Source organism: Diabrotica virgifera, chromosome 4 (assembly GCF_917563875.1).
Source record: "Diabrotica virgifera virgifera chromosome 4, PGI_DIABVI_V3a".
Taxonomy (NCBI): Eukaryota; Metazoa; Arthropoda; class Insecta; order Coleoptera; family Chrysomelidae; genus Diabrotica; species Diabrotica virgifera.
This window is the reverse complement of record NC_065446.1, coordinates 30,906,664-30,926,763: the sequence shown is the minus strand read 5'-3', so window position 1 is coordinate 30,926,763 and position 20,100 is coordinate 30,906,664. Positions and strand designations below refer to the sequence as shown.

The window sequence follows — 20,100 nt, the reverse complement described above, 5'->3', positions numbered from 1 at the left end:
GTGGTTGATTAGGTCGGTTTTGTGTAGGCATTCCAGAGTATTTCATAACAGCTTATCGAGTATGAAAATGTAATTCTGAGGATGCAGCCCTAATTTGCAAATAACTTTTTACTAGGTCTATACCTAATTTTTTAATAAATTGTCTTCGTTGTTTAGTATATTCCCCATAAGGGTTATTACCTATCTTTGGTAAGCGTTTATACTGGCGATATTTAGGACCCCATAAAAAATTACAATTGGCCATCGTTTAATAATTCTAGATACATTGTAAGGTGACGCCATTTTATGTACAATATCTACTCCACATTTGGTATCATTATAGAATAAAATCATCTCTGGCGTGTTGCTAGTTTCGTCTATTCAGTCTGCTGTATCAGTGTGATGAAACCAGTAATACATTTCTATTCTTTTTGGGTACATGCGATGCCACCTTCATATGTGCTCCAAAACCAAAAAGAAAGGATCCTACAGGGCGGGCTTTCACATTGGTCATAATTGGGGGTCAATCCCTTTCTTTGGGACTAAATCGTACCCTCAGCCGTACGAAAAAAATTACATAAAGGAACGACAATGGTCTATCAAATGTAATATGATAGAATTCCTAAATAACAAAGCATCTTCTCTCGACATTGCAATGCACTATGAGTAAGTTTACCGTGTGTCACCGACGGCGAGCCGAGTAAGTCGGCGATCTTTAGCCCCGGCGCATATTGAACCTAAGCGAGTCACAACCTGCGCCAATGGGATGGGTGACCTGTGCAGTCATTTTTCTAGCGTGCCGCATATCGAACACAAGCTAACCCGACCGTCGGCTGTCGCCGTAACGAATAGAGACGGGCAAAATAAGTGCAAACGTGTAACGGTTACTATTGATACCGGTTCTCAGTGGTAGGTATTGAGTACAAATACTGATGTATCTGATCCTTGTACTGAATTGAGTAGGCAACTAAAAAACGATAGTTCCGTACATGTAACTAGTAACGTTTTAAAAATATCTTACACGTCCCTAGTAGTCGTAGCGGTATGACTTTCGAAAACATCGAATTTGATCATAATAAGCGGGTGCATAAAAAGATATCTTACACTGAGTATTCTATTTCGACATACCTTTATAATAACAAGCATAAGTTAAACACTGCACTGATTGTGATTGCAAAAAAGGTTCGCATGTTTTAAATAAGATTTTTGCTGATTATGTTTTTGCTAGAATATTAAATAACACAAAAAATACAATTCACAACCATCATTTAATTTTTAACGATAAACAAAAGTCTAATAAATATATGGTGAGACAAGTTTAAAATTGATCGACTTTGTCGATAACAGTGTCATTAATAGATATTTTTTACCATTAATCATTTTCCAATGATTGTGTGGATTTAGAAATACATACTAAACAATTTTTTGATCTGTATAAAGGAGATTATAATTATGACACATTATGGTACTCCTTATTTTTCAAATAATATGCTCTTGTAAACGCATAACTTTGATTTATTGTCTAAAGCCACACTAGATACTTCACAAGAAATTAAAAATAATTAACATGTAAAAAATTCACTGTTTTAATCATCGCTCCGAGCATTAACAAAGTGTCAAAGCAAAATCGACCAACCTGCTCATGGTGGCGGTTTTTTGAAATTTTATCAGGACGCTTTGTGTATGTTTAAATGAGACATTTAAAAAATGCCGTGTCACGCTAGTGATATAATGTATTAATATAAACAGAAAATAAAAACGCACTTAATCTGATATAAATTCTTCACTTTCCAATATTGATTATTAGTTTGATTTTGTATACATAACCTCACTATCGCAGTTTATGTCAATAAATCTTTATTAACGAAAAAGAAAATATTTCTTTTTGTACTATAAATTACAGTATAAATTAATAACTAATGAATTCTAACAATTGTATTCGGTTATTATCACTACAAAATAAAATATTCAAGTTTAACAAAATAATCCCATAAGACTCAATGTTAAAACGTCCTGACAAAATCTGACAGCGTGTCACGTGACTGTAAGTAGAGGGGAGACGCACGGAGCCATTTGCAATAAAATATTAAAACGAATAAACCAAAACTTGTAGAGTAGTGCTGATTGATACAACAGAGCAATAAAATGTTATTCATTCAAGATAGTGTAAATATCGCCGCTTATTCATTTCAGATAGTTCCATCTCTCAAACAAAAACACGTAAAAATATACATCTGGCGGTGAGTCACCCGTCTCAAGGCCCAGAAAACTATACGTTGACGACAGGCCTTCCCAAGCTCGACCTGCGAACGCATGAACTGATAGTAGGATGCGCAGACCGGTCTACGCAGTCTGCCGACGCAGGTTGTGTCTGGCTTAGGATCAATTTGCGCCGGGGCTTAAACTCGCGTACTTAAAGTTTGCGTGTCTGTCACGGTCGTAATATTTTGTAACGACATTTCTCATGGCCCCTATAAAATTATATACCATTTTGTTCACTTCAGAGTTTAATACAGTTTTTGAAGAATAGTATTAAATCGTGCGTGTGTGTTTAATATAGAAAATAAAAGTAAATACTATAATTAAGTATTTTCTATGGAAAATAAGCCACAATTTTACTAAAAAATTAATTTATTAACGTTTCGAAGCCCAAATCGGGTTTCGTTGTCAAAATACAAAATACTATTGTATTATATTATATTATATCAATAGTATTTTGTATTTTGACAACGAAACCCGATTTGGGCTTCGAAACGTTAATAAATTCATTTTTTAGTAAAATTGTGGCTTATTTCCCATAGAAAATACTTAATTATAAAAATGCCACAAGGAAATAGCTTCAGAACAACATAAATACTATAAGTGTTGTTTAGTACCATTGTGTTAAAGAACAAGCATTAAAACCCCCAATAAAATATTTCTTAGATTGCCAGTCGATAAGAAAGGCGTTTAAGTGCATGCTGAAAGGGCATTAAGGTCATTTCAGTTCATTCTCAAAGTCTTCATGTATGTGAGATCATTTTTTAATGCAATTATTTAATATATGTTGTCTGCTTAATAGTTTTTTTTAACAAATCAAGTGTATTTTGAACATAAATAAAATATAACGTTGGTAGGTGTAAATTACAGATTGAATGATATTTACCTATACAATATTTTTCTGGAACTGTTTTTACTATAAAATTAAAATAAACTAATCATAATAATAAAGTTTTATGTTCATAATGGATAACTTATCATACTGCCCTTTAGAAAAACCCTCTTCGGTCATTTTAAAAAATTGTCTTAACAAAAACACTCAAATATTATGAAATGTATAGTTCACGGACAACCTAAAGATGTATAAAACTGAGATACACCATAAAATGATTACAAGTAAACGAATATCAAACATAATGAATTAATAGCGCGGAACTCAAACATTACAGCGATATGACGTCACGACTAGTGAGGGCCGTTTTGGGCTGGCTGATATAATTTGAATTTGCTCTCGATTTTAATCCTATTAAGGGGGCAAGCGAAAGACAAAAACAACTTATTTTCTTTGATATATATTTTAAATGATGTTCTTTTGTGATTTCTAGCATTTGTTTCGAATTTAAAATTTTATGTAAGTTGCCTATTGCGTTTTTCTTCCATTGCGTAGTTGCTAAACTGTCAACCAATCTGGAATGGTAACTTACATTGGGAGAGCAAGAAAGACCTCGATATCGACGCGAAAGGAGTATATTTCGTTATGATGGAGGGTGACATGACGGGAAGTGATTGGATTGATAAGAAGAGGTGAATACAAGAAGGGAAAACTATTAGATAATATATTATACAGTTTTTTATTAAATACAAAAATGATTTCGTAATTTTCATCCAGTTAATCGATGTTGATATTGTCTTATTAAGGTTTTTGCAGCATCCATGTGCCCTAAAAATAAAATATTAGACAAATAACTCAAAAAGGATGCATATTTCGAAAAGTTACCAAGAGAGAAAAAGTATTTTATTTATTTTTCACTTTTCCAAAAAATTAAGGCACCACCTTAAAAATTGGTCATTTTTAATGTCTCGAATTTCCTAAACCTGTTATTCCATTTAAGTGATATTTTAAATATGTTATAGCCTTATTCTTTAACGATATCGCTGTAATAGTATTGTTGCTAGACAGGTAAATTGTCATTGTATACCGGGTAGACCAATCAAATTTTGATGTTTTCTCAAAGTTCGCGTGACTCTGTGGAATATTCTAGTATTTATAAAATACTGAAATTGTAGTCTCATGTTTTCTTAACATTCTGTTTTTTGGATGATAAAAAAGTTTGGTTTTTTCATCAATATTGGGTGTTTTTAGACAAGTATGGCAAACTTTTAGAGCTAATTCTGCATGAAAAAATAATGACAGTTTGCTTTATAAACCTATGTCCGCAAATTCTTCGTTTCCGAGATAGAGGGTGTTGAAATTTTTCTTAAAAACTAACGATTTATTTATTGTTGTAAAACCGGTTGAGATATGCAAATGAAATTTGGTAGGTTTTAAGAGGTAGTTATTATGCATTTTTTGACATACAATAAAGAATTTTATGTTAACCATTGGCGCACATAAGGGTCATATTACCCGTATACGCGCCAATGGTGAATATTAAATTCCTAATCGCATATTAAAAAATGTGCAATAACTACCTCTTAAAATCGACTAAATTTCCTTTGCATATCTCAACCGGTTTTAAAGCTATAAATAAATCGTTAGTTTGTAAGAAAAATTTCAACACCCCCTATCTCGGAAACGAAGAATTTGTGGACATACGTTTATAAAGTAAACTGTCATTATTTTTTCATGCCGAATTACTCCTTGAAGTTTGCCATTCTGATTTTAAAAACACCCTGTATTGACGAAAAGCAAGGCTAGTTGTTAAAGTACCTAACATTTTATTATCTAACATAAGCGAATGAATCAAAAAACAGAATTTTAAGAAAACATGAGGCTATAGTTGGGTTTTAATTTCAGTATTTTATAAATACTAGAATATTCCACACGGTGTTGTGAACTTTGAGAAAAGATCACAGTTTAAATGGTACACCCGGTATACATTAACAATGTACATGACTAACAACAATATTATCACATCGATATTGTCAAAGAATAAGGCTATAACATATTAAAAAATCACTTAAATCGGCCAACAGGTTTAGGAAATTCGAGACATCAAAAATGGCCCATTTTTAAGGTGGTGCGTTAATTTCTGGGAGAAGTGTAGATAAATAGATGCCTGTATATTGATATTTATGACAAACAATTAGACATTGGTGAAATTAGACCAAAAACTACTTAGTGCATTAAATTTTGACGCGTTTCAAAATTTTCAATGTGTTTTAAAGGTATGTATTCATTTTTTTCGAATACTGAGAAAACTAGTAAATACATTTTTGAAAAATTTAAACGTAGAATGAAAGATTACATTATTACCGAGGGCCGAAAGTCTCTGAAAACTTCTATAATGTTTATTTTAATAAGTTATAGAGGTGAAAATAAAAGAGAAAAATTAGAGTGATTTTTAATTGCAAATATTTCATTCAAAAAAACTTTCTATTTATTCTAAGGGACTTTCAGTGACTATTCTAAGGCCCTCGGTAATAAAGTAGTTTTCATTGTGCGTATAAATTTAAAAAATTTTTCAAAAATACTTATTAGTTTTCTGAGGATTCGAAAAAAAATAAACATTTAAAACACACTGAAAATTTTGACATGCTTTAAAATTTTGCATATTGCTCCATTCGCCTTAAGAAAATAAATGAGAATCAACTATGCTCCATTTTTAAACTAAGGGGAGTAATTCAAATTTACCGCCCTGTAATGTTTGTTTATAATTGGTCCAACTGCAGGCAAGTTTGCTCCACTAAATTATAAAAGAAGAAAACTAGAATACTTTGCCCACGTGATGAGAAATCCGAAATACGAGTACAAAATGCTACATGTAACTATCCAAGGAGAGATAGAGGGAAAGCACGGCCTCGGACGCAGAAAAACATCCTGGCTTAGGAACCTCCGCCAGTGGTATGGAGTGAGCATTACGACACCAGGTATGGCACGTAATGTTCCAAAATCGGTCGCTTTCGCGCATGACGTAATAAAGATCCTTCTTCACGCAATATTTGAATGTAGTTTTTATTGAAAAGACTTTTAAATTTTTAATATAATTTGGCTAATTTAATTATAGTAATTATAAAGAACTGATAATGTTGTGTTATTATAATATTTAATAATAAAAAATATTTTGTAGCTAATTTAATTTTGTTGATTTTCGGGTAGTTATTTTAGCGAGGTTTTGAAACTGATATTTTAGAAACTTGTTAGTTTGTTAACACAGATATCCATTATAAAGTATTTTTTACTTATTATTTGTTTATTATACATACAGGTTGATCAAGTGGTACTCCAGAGTTAGATATTTCACTTGTTTAAAATACAAAAAAGTAATATCCACACAAAAATGGGTCACTACAAATTTTAAAATTATTTTTAAATATACAAGGTTTCCCACTTCTTAATTTGTTGATGATTACTTTGTAATTTAGGTACTCAAAATTTGTAGTAACACTGGAGTCCAGACTTGAGTACAAACACCAAATACAAAAACAAACAAATACACGAAAGCAAATAAAACTATATAGACACTAACGAGTAAATGTTCTTAAATTAGTCTATACAAACTATAACACATATATTATACTATCCAAAAAACTGGAAAAAATCGCTAAAAACGAGTTAATTATAAGAATTTTGCAAAATAATCCACATAGTAACTACCATTACAAATAATGGCTCACGCTCACAGTGATCTTTGCTACGTCACACGCTTGACCTCAGCTGTCAAATGTCATGCGCAAAATTGTACCATATATGTACGACACTATTTAGGTCAGCTGTGGACAAAATAAAGATCGTGCGACTGATCGCCAATGTTCTGGGAGGACAAGACACGTAAAGAAGAAGAAGTGGATGTGGAGGGTGGAGATAAACACGGTGTCTGTTATTACCTGCTTTTATAGATATATGCTAAAAATTTACCTAGTTGGAGTTCAATATATATGTACAGCATAACTATATGTGCTGGTACTTTACACGTTTTCTTCATTTGCCATATCTGTCTAAGTAATATACCAGCTTGATCCAGTTGACCCCTCATCGTTTTGGCAACGGCAATATTATACTGCATTACTGAATAGGCAGTTTGGATGTTATCTGGGAACCATTCTATAAAGAATACATAGTATTAATCAATGTTTTTAGATGAGGGTAACCGTATTAGACCAAAATATAAATTCTACAATATTGCACCTACAAAAAATATTGCTTCCTATCCAGGCTAGGAAAAACCTATCCTGGACGTGCTCTTCCTCCAAATCTCTTGACGTTCCATGGCTTTTTTAACGTTTTCATTCCAGGATAGCCTTGGTCTTCCCCTCTTCCTCTAACCCGGGGGTTTGCACTTTAATAATTTTTTTGGCCAATGCTGCTCATCCACCCGAAGCAAGTGACCAAACCACTTCAAGTTCTTCTGCTCTATTCTGTCCACTGCAGTGTCTTGGGCGTGCATTCGTCTTCGGATTTCCTCGTTACGCATCATCACCTGTCTCGAAACTCCAGCGCTTCGGCGCAAGTAGTCCATTTCTACTGAATTGATTCGTCTTCTGAACCCCATATTTTCATGTTTTGGCTAATTCAGAAATATTTACCAACGGCAAATCATGCTAGTTCTTAAAACAGGGTATATTCAGTAAATTATACTTACTTGGAGGAGGATTATTTTTCACTATATCATCTTCTGACTCTTCTTGGGGTAAATCAAAAGATATGTCTTTAATATTCTCTGGTTTTAAATGCTCCAAGGCTTCTGATATTTTATCTAGTAGTACTAATGATTCAGCTGCATAAAGATGGGCAAGTAATCTAAAAAACGTGTTTTAATTAAACAATTGATGTTACACCTACGAGTACATACAGTGGTGTTAAAAAGTCCTGCATCACCTTACCAAATACGCGGTCTGTCGTCGATTTTTCCTTGTTCAGCATACTTCTTAATGACTGATTACTGTAGATTGATTACAGTTTACTGCGGATTCTATTTCGCGACTAGGTTTGTCGTTTTTATGGTGAAAAATAATTTCAAAACGCTTTTCGTTTGATAATTTAGTTTGTTTGGTCTGGGATGACATTTTGACTTTTTTTATCAAAAACCAAAGAGCGAATAAATGTGTTAGGGTAACTACAGTGTTTATATAGTCAAAATATGTGGCAAATTTGTCATTAAGATTCAGTTTAATAGTACTTTAACGACTTAATAATCACCTCATAATTTTTTCGGATTATGGGAAATCCCTTCAATCAGATTATTTTAATTTTTTCTGCAGAATTTTGAGCTAGTAATTAAAAAACATTAGTAAGTATACCGATAATGCTAATTACAAGCACAAACTTAAAATGAATTAGCGAAAATATACAAAAAACTTGTGTTAAACCTCAAAAACTATAAGGCGCTTAGGTGGTGCAGGACTTTTTAACACCACTGTACCATTAAGGGGGGAGGGGTATGGTTTGAAATCAACATTTCATGCACATATTTGTGATGGTACAATTATTTTATTTCTAAATTAAATAATTAAATAAGCACATTATGTACAATCCAAAGAATATAAAAAAAATCAAGGAAAAATATTGAAAAATAAGCCAACAGTGGCAAATTTTTACAGATACCTCAAAAAACAAATTGATTTTGCGGTGGACATCAGAACTCGTCACTAGATTATGTGAAACAAAAAATTCAAAAATATTTTATAAGCCTTTCAAGGAAACACTGTCGAGTTTTTATATTTTTGAGTTCTTAGAGTCACTCGGTAAAAAAAAACGAAATCCTTTGTAACAAAAGAGTGATAATCAATACATTTATTATTGCTAAACAAAAAATACGCATATAAACAAAAGGCCATTCCAACATGCTGTCAAAATTAAATCAATCTGACAGCGGGAAGGCAAACATAAATATAGTGTTATTCTGTCAGTTCTTAATAGGGCAGTCAATGAGGGTATTTGGCTCCGAATTCCATCCTACTACATCGATTTACTTGATATTTTCACATTAAGTAGGAAATAGCTCAAGAAACAAAGTCTACCCTATGCCGAGGTGCGCTATTATCTTGGACTGGTTCCCACCCCTTCTCGGGGGTGAAAAATGTTTTGGTTAAAATAACCACGGAAGAGGCTATAGAACCTAATTTTAAGCAAAAACTGTTCTATAATTATTTTTTGAAAACTCAATACTTTTTGAGTTATTCGTGGTTGAAAATTGGCCATTTTCATTGAAAAATGACACCTTTTCGGACGGATTTTTGGGAATACCTTAAAATTTATGCATCTAACAAAAAAAAAAAAAAACTATATAAAATATTTCTGTAGGTTATAAAAAACAAAGAGATTCGTTTCTTCATAAATCTTCTAGTTAAAATACAAAGAGGGATATGGTAGGTAAGAAGAGTTTGTTTTTTTGCTGCATGCTCAAATCGGTGTATTCAACTTGAAATAACATAGAAACTGTCGATTTTAGGTGTATAATGATACAAATAACTTTTGTAGTGATTGAAAAGACCTTTAAAATGAGCAATACTAAATGTCGATTACATTCAAACTAAGCGAGATATTCTGCAAAAAAGTTGATGACTAATGTATTTTAAGAAGAAATGAGAAGTATATTTAACCCCTCATCCATCAGAATTTAAATACATCGTTTTCCTTCTTCAATACTTATTATTATAGTGTTGTTTCTATGTTCAAACAGTTGGACTGGATTAAAATGAATGGTTAAAAAAAAAACAAAATCAAATTATAGAGCGCATTTTTAAATTATCTTAAAAATCTTACTTTTCCTCCATGTAACTCGAAAAAGATACGAGATACGAAAAAAAGATACCACACAAAAATGTAGGGCTTTTTCAGATAAAAACTTCCTTTTTATTTTTCATTACTGTGTCTCTTATCATTTTCAAGTTTCATGGAGAAAGAGGAAGATTTTTAAGAAAATTAGAAATGCTCTCTATAATTTAATCTTTTTTTTTTTTCAAAAACCATTCATTTTAAACCCGTCCAACTTTTTGAACATAGAAATAACACTATAATAAAAGGTATTGTGGAAGGAAAATGATGCATTTACATTTTGGTGGATGGGGGTTAAAATTACTTCTCATTTTTTCTTAAAATACATTTGTTATCAAATTTGTTTACAGCATATCTCGCTTAGTTTTAATGAAATGGACCTTTAATATAGCTCATTTTAAAAGTGCTCAAGCACTACAAAAGGTATTAGTAGCATTATACACCTAAAATCTACCGTTTCTCTGTTATTTCAAGTTGAATACACCAATTTGAGAATGTACCAAGAAAACAAACTATTTTCACCTACCATATTTGTTTTTGTATTATAACTAGAAGATTTATGAAGGCAAGTGTCTCTTTTTTTTTCATAACCTACAAAAATGTTTAATATAGTTTTTTTAGTTAGATGCATAGTTTTTAAGGTATTCGCAAAAAACCGTTCGAAAAGGTGTTATGTTTCAATGAAAATGGCCAATTTTCAACCACAAATATCTCAAAAAGTATTGAGTTTAAAAAAAAATTATAGAACAGTTTTTGCTTAGAATTAGATTCTCTACCAAATTCCGTGGTAATTTTAACCAAAAAATTTTTCACCCCTTAAGGGGTGGGAAACACCTCCCAGATAAAAGCACACATCGGCATAGAGTTGACTTTGAATTAGGAGATAAGTAGAGGCTAGGTCCAAAATTTCATTAAAATCCATGCAGTAGGATAGAATTCGGAGGTAATATCCTATTTTTGCTCCCACTGACTGCCCTATAATGTGTTTTATTCGCTCCGAGCGTTAACAAAGTGTCACAGCAAAATCGACCGACCTGCTCATGGTGGCGGTTGCTTGAATCTTTGTAAGGACGCTTTATTGTATGTTTAAATGGGACATTTAAAAAAAAATGCCATATCACGTTATGTATTTGTTGTGTTGTTCACTGTAAAAATACATGGAAAACTAGTGATGTGAAATACTTTTATTTTCCTCATTCCCAAAAAAAATTAGATCAAAGAATAAAATTAATTAACGTTGTTATAAGGATGAAGTGAGGTTAACTTTTTCTATTATACAAAGGATGTGGCAATATACACATAATATAATAATATTATTTACGTTTTTATAAGTTTTGTACATATTACATACACTTTTTAGCTCTGATAAATCCGAATAAAAAAAATATTTTTGTTGAACTATAAATGACATTATAAAAGAATAACTAATGAATTCTAACAATTTGTATTCGTTTATTATCACCTAGAAAATAAAATATTCGTTTAAGAGGATCGGAACGTATTTTCGGCTGCAATGCTATTCAAATGGGGATTCATTTTTTTCAAATCCTGAGAAAACTAATAAGTATTTTGGAAAAATTTAAACGCAGAATGAAAGATTACGTTATTAGCGAGGGCCGAAAGTCCCTGAGAACTTCTACAATGTTTATTTTAATAAGTTACAGGGGTGAAAAAACTAAGAGAAAATTTAGTGTGATTTTTAAATTCAAATATCTCATTCAAAATAAACTTTTTATTTATTCTAAGGGACTTTCGGCCCTCGGTAATAATTTAGTCTTTCATTCTGCGTTTAAATTTTTCAAAAATATTTATTGGTTTTTTCAGGATTTGAAAAAAATGAACACAATGCCGTGGTAATATTTTCCAAATCTGTCTTTGTCTTACAACGCACTCAACCGAATATAATATTGTCAGCATATATTGTCAGTCAGACACTGACAATCAGTGACAATTTTAAATATTTGACATTGCATCGGGAATATTTTGAGAAATTGATTAAATATTATTGATATATAGTGAATTTGATAAATAATTGATTTAAGACGTGAACTTAATAAAAAGTTATTTATTGTGTATTATTTGTGAAAGATCCAAGCAGAGAATACATCAGATATATCCTGTGATCCAAGTATTTTGTTGTTAGAGATGTTCAAAATTGTAAGCGTTCCAAAATAACAACATATTATTAAAAAATCACTTTAACACTTTTCCTCTTTTCTCGATTGATTATTAGTTTTTGTTGTACAAATAAATTATTACAATCACTGAAAACATAGTTAGTGAAAAAATTATCACATTTATTAACTGAATTAATAATTTGCAATTATAAAAATAACAGTTATCCAAGAACATTGAAAAGCCATCTCTTTAAATTAATTATGACATTTTCAAGTAGAATGACATTCTAGTAATGTTTACATATCCACACCAGTGTGAATTTTACTACACGTAATTTGCCGTGTAAAGACAGAAAAAGTAGGGATACACGTAAAATATTTGCGAATTATGTACCCATAGCCTTAACAAAATAATCCCATAAGAGTCAATACTAAAACGTCCTTACAAAACTGACAGCGTGTCACGTGACTGTAAATTTCTGTAAATAGAGGGGAGACTCATGGAGCCAATATCATTTTAGTTGTGTTTCTTTGTAATTTTGTTTGGTATAAGGACTAATTTAACATTCTCACTAGAATAATTAATTTAAAAAGATAATATGCCTCATTTCTGTTGTGTTTTGAAGCGTGGAATGCGAAGTATTGATTATAAAGTTCAGTTTTATCGGTTACCACCAGTACTACATTTTAAGCGTAAAACAACTAAATAAGTTATCGTCTGAGAGTCAAAAACATAAAACAACTAAATAAGTTATTATCTGAGAGACAAAAACAATGGTTACATGCTTTAAAACGTCTTATAAAAATGACTAACTATATCCATGTTACTTACGCTTGGAAAACGTCTAAACCGTAGGTTAATATTATAACACAAAAGTACGAACTTAAGAAAACACCAGAATTTTATGAATTTTATTGTAATTCATTTGATACTAACATCAAAATCTTGTGCTCATTTCAGTGCATAAGAGATGCAAACTATACGTAGTTTGTAGAAAAAAACAAGTAATTGGACTTCGTAAGTCCTAGGTTTTCACCCAAAGTAATGGAAAGTAGAACTATTTACTCACATTTAGTACCATCCTTGTAAAGTACCTGACAAATGACCTTTAAAAGCCATAACAATTTTTAGGTTGCATTATTTTTATTAGGCAATTTTTGTGAGCTAGAAATAGTTTTCTTATTGTTACAATTATTCAATAATAATTGCCTTAGGAGTAATCTTAGCCCAAAGATAATCTATAAAGGCTAAGAAAATAATGAATGTAAAAAAATTATATTTATATATCGGCACCTCCCAAAATTTGGCGCACCGGGCGCGCCCGCACCTTTATCCGGCGCTGTCCTTAGATTATAAGCTTTCATTTGACATCTCACTTGTCATTCTACCTGGTATAATGACGGAGGAGTTGTGATCACATACAGACAGACAAACGGACGGACGGACGGACGTGGATAATTCAAAGTTTTCACATTTTTTCAAATTTGGGTGAAAACAAAAGGATTGTAGAAGAGTATAGGCCTGTTTATTAACTATAGCAAGCTGAAAATTTTGACGGGAACACTGGAACAGGGGAAGTTTTAATTGTGGAACAGGTTACAGGTTTCGAACGTCAAACTACGAAAACGTCCCATGTATTTTGTCTGACAGAACTTCCAATTGATTTGTTGCCCTTTCATTAAACTCTCATGCAAAAATCAGACTGCTATTTACCACCAACATAATTTCTGTCATTTGACATGTTCTACGTGTCGGACTTATTAAAATGCCAAACATATTTGTCGGACAAACATTTTTTCATATACATATTATATAAAGTTTGCTATTGAATAAACTTAAAAATAAAATGCTAGTTTTCACAATCATAAACTGGTCAGAATGACACGTTCCACAATTAAAATCATGTTCCACAATTAAAACTTCCCCTGTGGGAACACTGGAGTGTTCCCATACATCAAAGTTTGTCCGACTAGACACCGTTAAGCTATTAACAAATTTTCAGCTTACTATTAATGAATTTTTTTTTGGTACGCGGGATCCAGGCTTAGTACCGATTTATTTGCTATCTCTAAAATAAAATTTACTTAACAAATTGAAGAGTCTCAGATGCAGAATTCACCATTATCCTGTTCAAGAAACTGAAATAATTCTAGCCAGCAAAAAATTAAAAAATAAGATGACTTCTGGACCTGATAAAATACCCTCTTTTTTTATTAAAGATTGCATGGGTGCTTTAACTAAGCCATTATTAAAAATTTTCAATTTGTGTTTATTATACAAACAGTATCCAAGTATCTGGAAGGAATCAAAGGTATGTCCTGTTTATAAAAATGGGGAAAAATGTTGTGTAGAAAATTATAGGCCCATATCTATTATATGCAATTTATCCAAAATTTTTGAAATCATACTTTATAATCGTATATACTCTTTCACTCGTAATCAAATTTCACAATATCAGCATGGATTCATTGCTAATCGATCCACAGTTACAAACTTATTGGGAATAACACAGTACATATCTGAAGCGTTGGATAGGAGATCCCAAGTTGACGTTATATATACTGATTTTTCAAAGGCCTTTGACAAAATTCATCATGGAGTTCTTCTTTCCAAATTGTCCCTTTTTGGTTTTTCTAAAGATGCTGTTGCTTTCATAAAATCCTATTTGTCTGGTAGAACTCAATTTGTATCTTATAATGGTTATAACTCTCACAAATACATACCTTCATCTGGAGTCCCACAAGGATCAAATCTAGGCCCACTCTTGTTTGTGTTATTTATTAATGACTTATGTGAGAAAATTTCTGTACCCTGTTTGTGTTATGCAGATGATTTAAAAGTTTACTTAGAAATTAACGATATCAATGATTGTCACACTATCCAGAATAAACTGAGTGGTGTGCATGAATGGTGTAAAGAAAACTATTTAAATCTTAATGCAAATAAATGCAAAGTTGTAAGTTACTCAAGGAAACATAATAGTATAAACTATGTTTATGCTATTGATGGTAGCGAACTGGAACATGTGAATAAAATTAAAGATCTTGGCATAATTTTCGACTGTAAACTTTCATTTACTGAACATATATCTTTAAAAGTTTCTGAAGCACTTAAATCATATGGATTTGTAGTCAGAAATAGCCGAAATATTACTAACATAAAAACTGTCAAATTACTATATTTCTCTTATGTACGTTGTAAATTAGAATATGCGTCTATAATTTGGTCTCCATTTTATAATTCACATGTTCAGTTGATTGAGAAGGTGCAACGTAAATTTTTGAAATATTTATCATTTAAGATTAACGGCATATATCCAGAGAGAGGTTACATAAATAGTGAGCTATGTAATAGTTTAGATATGGTTTCATTAGAAATGAGGCGAAATTGTGCTTCACTAATATTTTTATTTAAATTGCTGCATAATTTAATTGACTGCCCCGATATTCTCAAACAAATAAATTTTAATGTACCTTCTTATCCTGTTAGAATTGTTTCCACGTTCAGAACTACACAAGCCAGAACAAACCTGATATTAAACTCCCCCATATTTGTTATGTGTGAAAATTATAATTGTTTGGTAAATTATTGTGATATATTCAACTGTAGTATAAGTCAACTTGTCAGAATGGCTAAGTCTCATTTGAATTCTTAATTCACTTGGTAATTATCTTTTCTTTTTTTCTTTTCTTTAAAATTTAAAATTTAGTTTATAATTAGTGTAAAATTGTCCTATAAATGGATACCTGTTGGGCAATAAAGCTATTATTTATTTATTTATTTATTATAATAAAATTAAAATGGTAAATAGTTATTTAAATCTGAGACTTTTTGTGTTGAAAGTTCTTTCTGGTACACCCTTAATCTGCGACTTTTACAATTTATAAGACCGCAGACGACGAATAAAGAAAACAAAAAGGATTCCTTGCAATCACATTCCGTTTTCGTTCGTCTAGGAAAAGGACAGAAGAGGAACTTCCTAGTACTCAAATCTGAGTAAAGATAGAAAAGTAAAATATGGTTTTGCTTGTTTTTGATTTAGAGGGATGCACAATCGCTGGACAGCTGTTTCCACCATTTCAGGCTTTATCAACAGCGCTAGCGTGTACTCCTCTGAATCGAAAAACAGCTCAACCATCAATTTAGGGGAATTTGAAAGATCAATCAAATTTCCATTGGGACGCGATCCAGCGACATCTCTTAACAAATTGAAGAGTCTCAGATGCAGAATTCACCATTATATGAAAAGTGTCAGATTTAAATAACTATTTACCATTTTAATTTTATTATAATGGTGAATTCTGCATCTGAGACTCTTCAATTTGTTAAGAGATGTCGCTGGATCGCGTTCCAATGGAAATTTGATTGATCTTTCAAATTCCCCTAAATTGATGGTTGAGCTGTTTCTCGATTCAGAGGAGTGCACGCTAGAGCTGTTGATAAAGCCCGAAATGGTGGAAACAGCTGTCCAGCGATTGTGCATCCCTCTAAATCAAAAACAAGCAAAACCATCTTTTACTAAATTTACTTACTTATGAACTTCCGATATTCTTGGCTGATCTAGTAATTCTTTGGAATATTCTAATGCCAAAATGTAATCTCCAAGGCACAAGGATACGTAGGCACTAGCTATCAATATTCCATTTCTGAGAACAGCTATGCCATCGGGGTTGAGGGGACAAGAAGGCGAAGGCCCAGGACTAGGCGGAGGAGCAGGGGGTGGAATACCTACGAAATTAACTAGATAAATACATCGCTTTTAGCTTTGTGGTATTATTACACTATGTCTGTTTTTAAACCAAGAGGAGTAATTCAAATTTACCGCGCCGTAATGCTTGTTTTTAATTGGTCCAACCTCAGGCAAGTTTGCTCCATTGTTATGAAATTTTGACACTAACGACAATGACATTTATGAAATTTTGACACAACTGGCATTTCATAGGTTAATTAAGTTATACGCTGTGAGCTAGTACGTAGAGGGGATATTTACAAATTCGCGAGCGCCAGTAGTGACAAGTCTGTAAACCTTTACCGGAAATTTGACATAAATGTCAAAGTGATTAATTTAAAATTAAAATTAAAAACATTAATTATAAAAAATATTAGTTGTTCAAAGCTGTGGTATATATTTTTACCTTAAATATACTTACGTTTTAAATACTGAATTTCAGTTTTTTTAATGTTCCGTAATATGTAATTATAAATTAATCTGTTAATCTTAGCGCCATCTACACGATAATTGTGAACGTATCCGAAATAAGAAATTCATATTTTATCAATAGAACGTCAAAATGATTTGCAAAATCTTAAAAAAATCGATTACAATTTAATTGCTTTTTTGCGTTGTAAATATTAAGCTATAACAATTAAATAATAAATTTAAAAATTACCGGTGAAAGTTGAATTAGTAGTCCTCTAGGAGCGACACCAGCGAAGCTCAGAGCGTATATTGGCGATTTTTTGTATTCTCTGCGTTATTCCTTTAATCATTAGATTTTTCTACTTTTATATAAAAAACAGTTTTTTTAGAACTCTTTAGTGGCGAATTAGTATAATATAATGGATTACCGTAGAAGGCTGATATGATCAACCAAAAAAGAAGATGTATTTGGTGATTTCTCTAGTGACTTTCTTGGGTGTGAATCTGTCTTTTTAGTTTACTCCTCCTGGTTTAAAAACAAACCATAGTATTATAGCAAATTAGATTATAATTTCAATAGAGATCGACTCAATATAATTTCTTCGTAGTGTGTTACCTTGCAGCGATGATACCCTTGTACCTTAAAGTGTCACGACCTGACGTTGAATTAAAAATATTTAAGCTGGAGAGGAGAAACAGAAACATATAACATTGTAGTATTTATTCGAAGAAAAGAGCTGGAGTATGCCCGTTTGGTTTATCCTACGATGTATGTTATCTCCTGTATAAATAGTGCACTAAGTGATGTAGGGATTAAATAATGTAAGTCAATTTGGTTGGATAAGCTCGTATTACCGGATGTGGGTGTACGTAGACCTAATTTGTTGATAAAAAATAAAACGGGATAATACCCGAAGATTGGCTGTATACCATCTAGTTAAATAAAATTAACATGAAGTAAAACTCCCTAGTGTAGTTGGTATATTTAATAAAAATTCTAAAAATCCAAACGGATTACGTTCATAACGTTTTCGGACCTATCAGTATATCATCAGTGAACCTAAAAGTAAGTAATCTCACTTAATAAAATTGAAAAGGGTGAAATTTTGAATGTTAAAAATTGAAAAGTGTGGTTAAGATTACTTACTCTCTGTCCTTGCTAAATAGCCACAATACCAAACACTGGTTAAGATGTATGTTCTAACTACATAGTGAAATTTGTAAAATAATTTGGCTTACATTGGATGCCAACGGATTACTACTAGCAACATGATGCTCTACTCCATTAATTAAGAGATTTTTTATATATGATAGGTCTACATTGAACTACGTTTAGTCTGTCAATGATTTAGAAGGAAGTACAAATACTTCAAATGTCAGTGACATTGACATCCAGGAAAGGGCAATTTTTAAGACTGACCTGACCTTGGTTAATACCTTAAAAATTGCCTTTCCTGGATGTCAATGTTACTGACATTTGAAGTATTTCTACTTCCTTCTAAATCATTGACAGACTAAACGTAGTTCAATGCTGACCTAATCATATATAAAAAAATCTCTTAATTAAGGCTATGGGTACATAATTCGCAAATATTTTACGTGAATCCCTACTTTTTCTGTCTTTACACGGCAAATTACGTGTAGTAAAATTCACACTGGTATGGATATGTAAACATTACTAGAATGTCATTCTACTTGAAAATGTCATCATTAATTTAAAGAGATGGCTTTTGAATGTTCTTGGATAACTGTTATTTTTATAATTGCAAATTATTAATTCAGTTAATAAATGTGATAATTTTTTCACTAACTATGTATTCAGTGATTGTAATAATTTATTTGTACAACAAAAACTAATACTCAATCGAGAAAAGAGGAAAAGTGTTAAAGTGATTTTTTAACAATATATTGTTATGGAACGCTTACAATTTTGAACATATTTAACAACAAAATACTTGGATCACAGAATATATTATCCTGATGTATTCTCTGCTTGGATCTTCCACAAATACTACACAATAAATAACTTTATATTTAGTTCACGTCTTAAATCAATTATTTATCAAATACACTATATATCAATAATATTTAATCAAAACTCAAAATATTCCCGATGCAATGTCAAATATTTAAAATTGTCACTGATTGTCAGTGTCTGACTGACAATATATGCTGACAATATTATATTTGGCTGAGTGCGTTGTAAGACAAAGATAGATTTGGAAAATATTACCACGGCATTATGTTTATTTTTTTCGAATCCTGAAAAAACCAATAAATATTTTTGAAAAATTTAAACGCAGAATGAAAGACCAAATTATTACCGAGGGCCGAAAGTCCCTTAGAATAAATAAAAAGTTTACTTTGAATGAGATATTTGAAATTAAAAATCACACTAAATTTTCTCTTAGTTTTTCACCCCTGTAACTTATTAAAATAAACATTATAGAAGTTCTCAGGGACTTTCGGCCCTCGCTAATAACGTAATCGTTCATTCTGCGTTTAAATTTTTCAGAAATACTTATTAGTTTTCTCAGGATTCGAAAAAAATGAATCCCCATTTGAATAGCATTACAGCCGAAAATACGTACCCATCCTCTTAATGGAGTAGAGCATCATGTTGCTAGTAGTAATCAGTTGGCATCCAATGTAAGCCAAATTCTTTTACAAATTTCACTATGTAGTTAGAACATACATCTTAACCAGTGTTTGGCATTGTGGCTATTTAGCAAGGACAGAGAGTAAGTAATCTTAACCACACTTTTCAATTTTTAACATTCAAAATTTCACCCTTTTCAATTTTATTAAGTGAGAATACTTACTTTTAGGTTCATTGATGATGGACTGATAGGTCCGAAAACGTTATGAAAGTAATCCGTTTGGATTTTTAAAATTTTTTAGAATTTTTATTAAATATACCAACTACACTAGGGAGTTTTACTTCATG

The 20,100-nt window shown here is 31.5% G+C and overlaps 1 protein-coding gene across 1 annotated transcript in view; it reads right to left on the bottom strand.

Moving 5' to 3' along the window:
* Positions 1-3,780: 3,780 nt before the first annotated feature.
* LOC114335835 (CCR4-NOT transcription complex subunit 10) overlaps positions 3,781-20,100 on the bottom strand; it is a 67,357-nt gene continuing 51,037 nt past the window's right edge. The window contains exons 11-14 of the mRNA XM_028286124.2: positions 16,546-16,741; positions 7,761-7,918; positions 7,037-7,222; positions 3,781-3,898 (exon numbers count right to left, since the gene is read on the bottom strand). Coding sequence (XP_028141925.2) covers positions 3,840-3,898; positions 7,037-7,222; positions 7,761-7,918; positions 16,546-16,741 — 599 coding nt within the window. The 3' untranslated portion in view covers positions 3,781-3,839. The remainder of the gene's footprint in view (positions 3,899-7,036; positions 7,223-7,760; positions 7,919-16,545; positions 16,742-20,100) is intronic.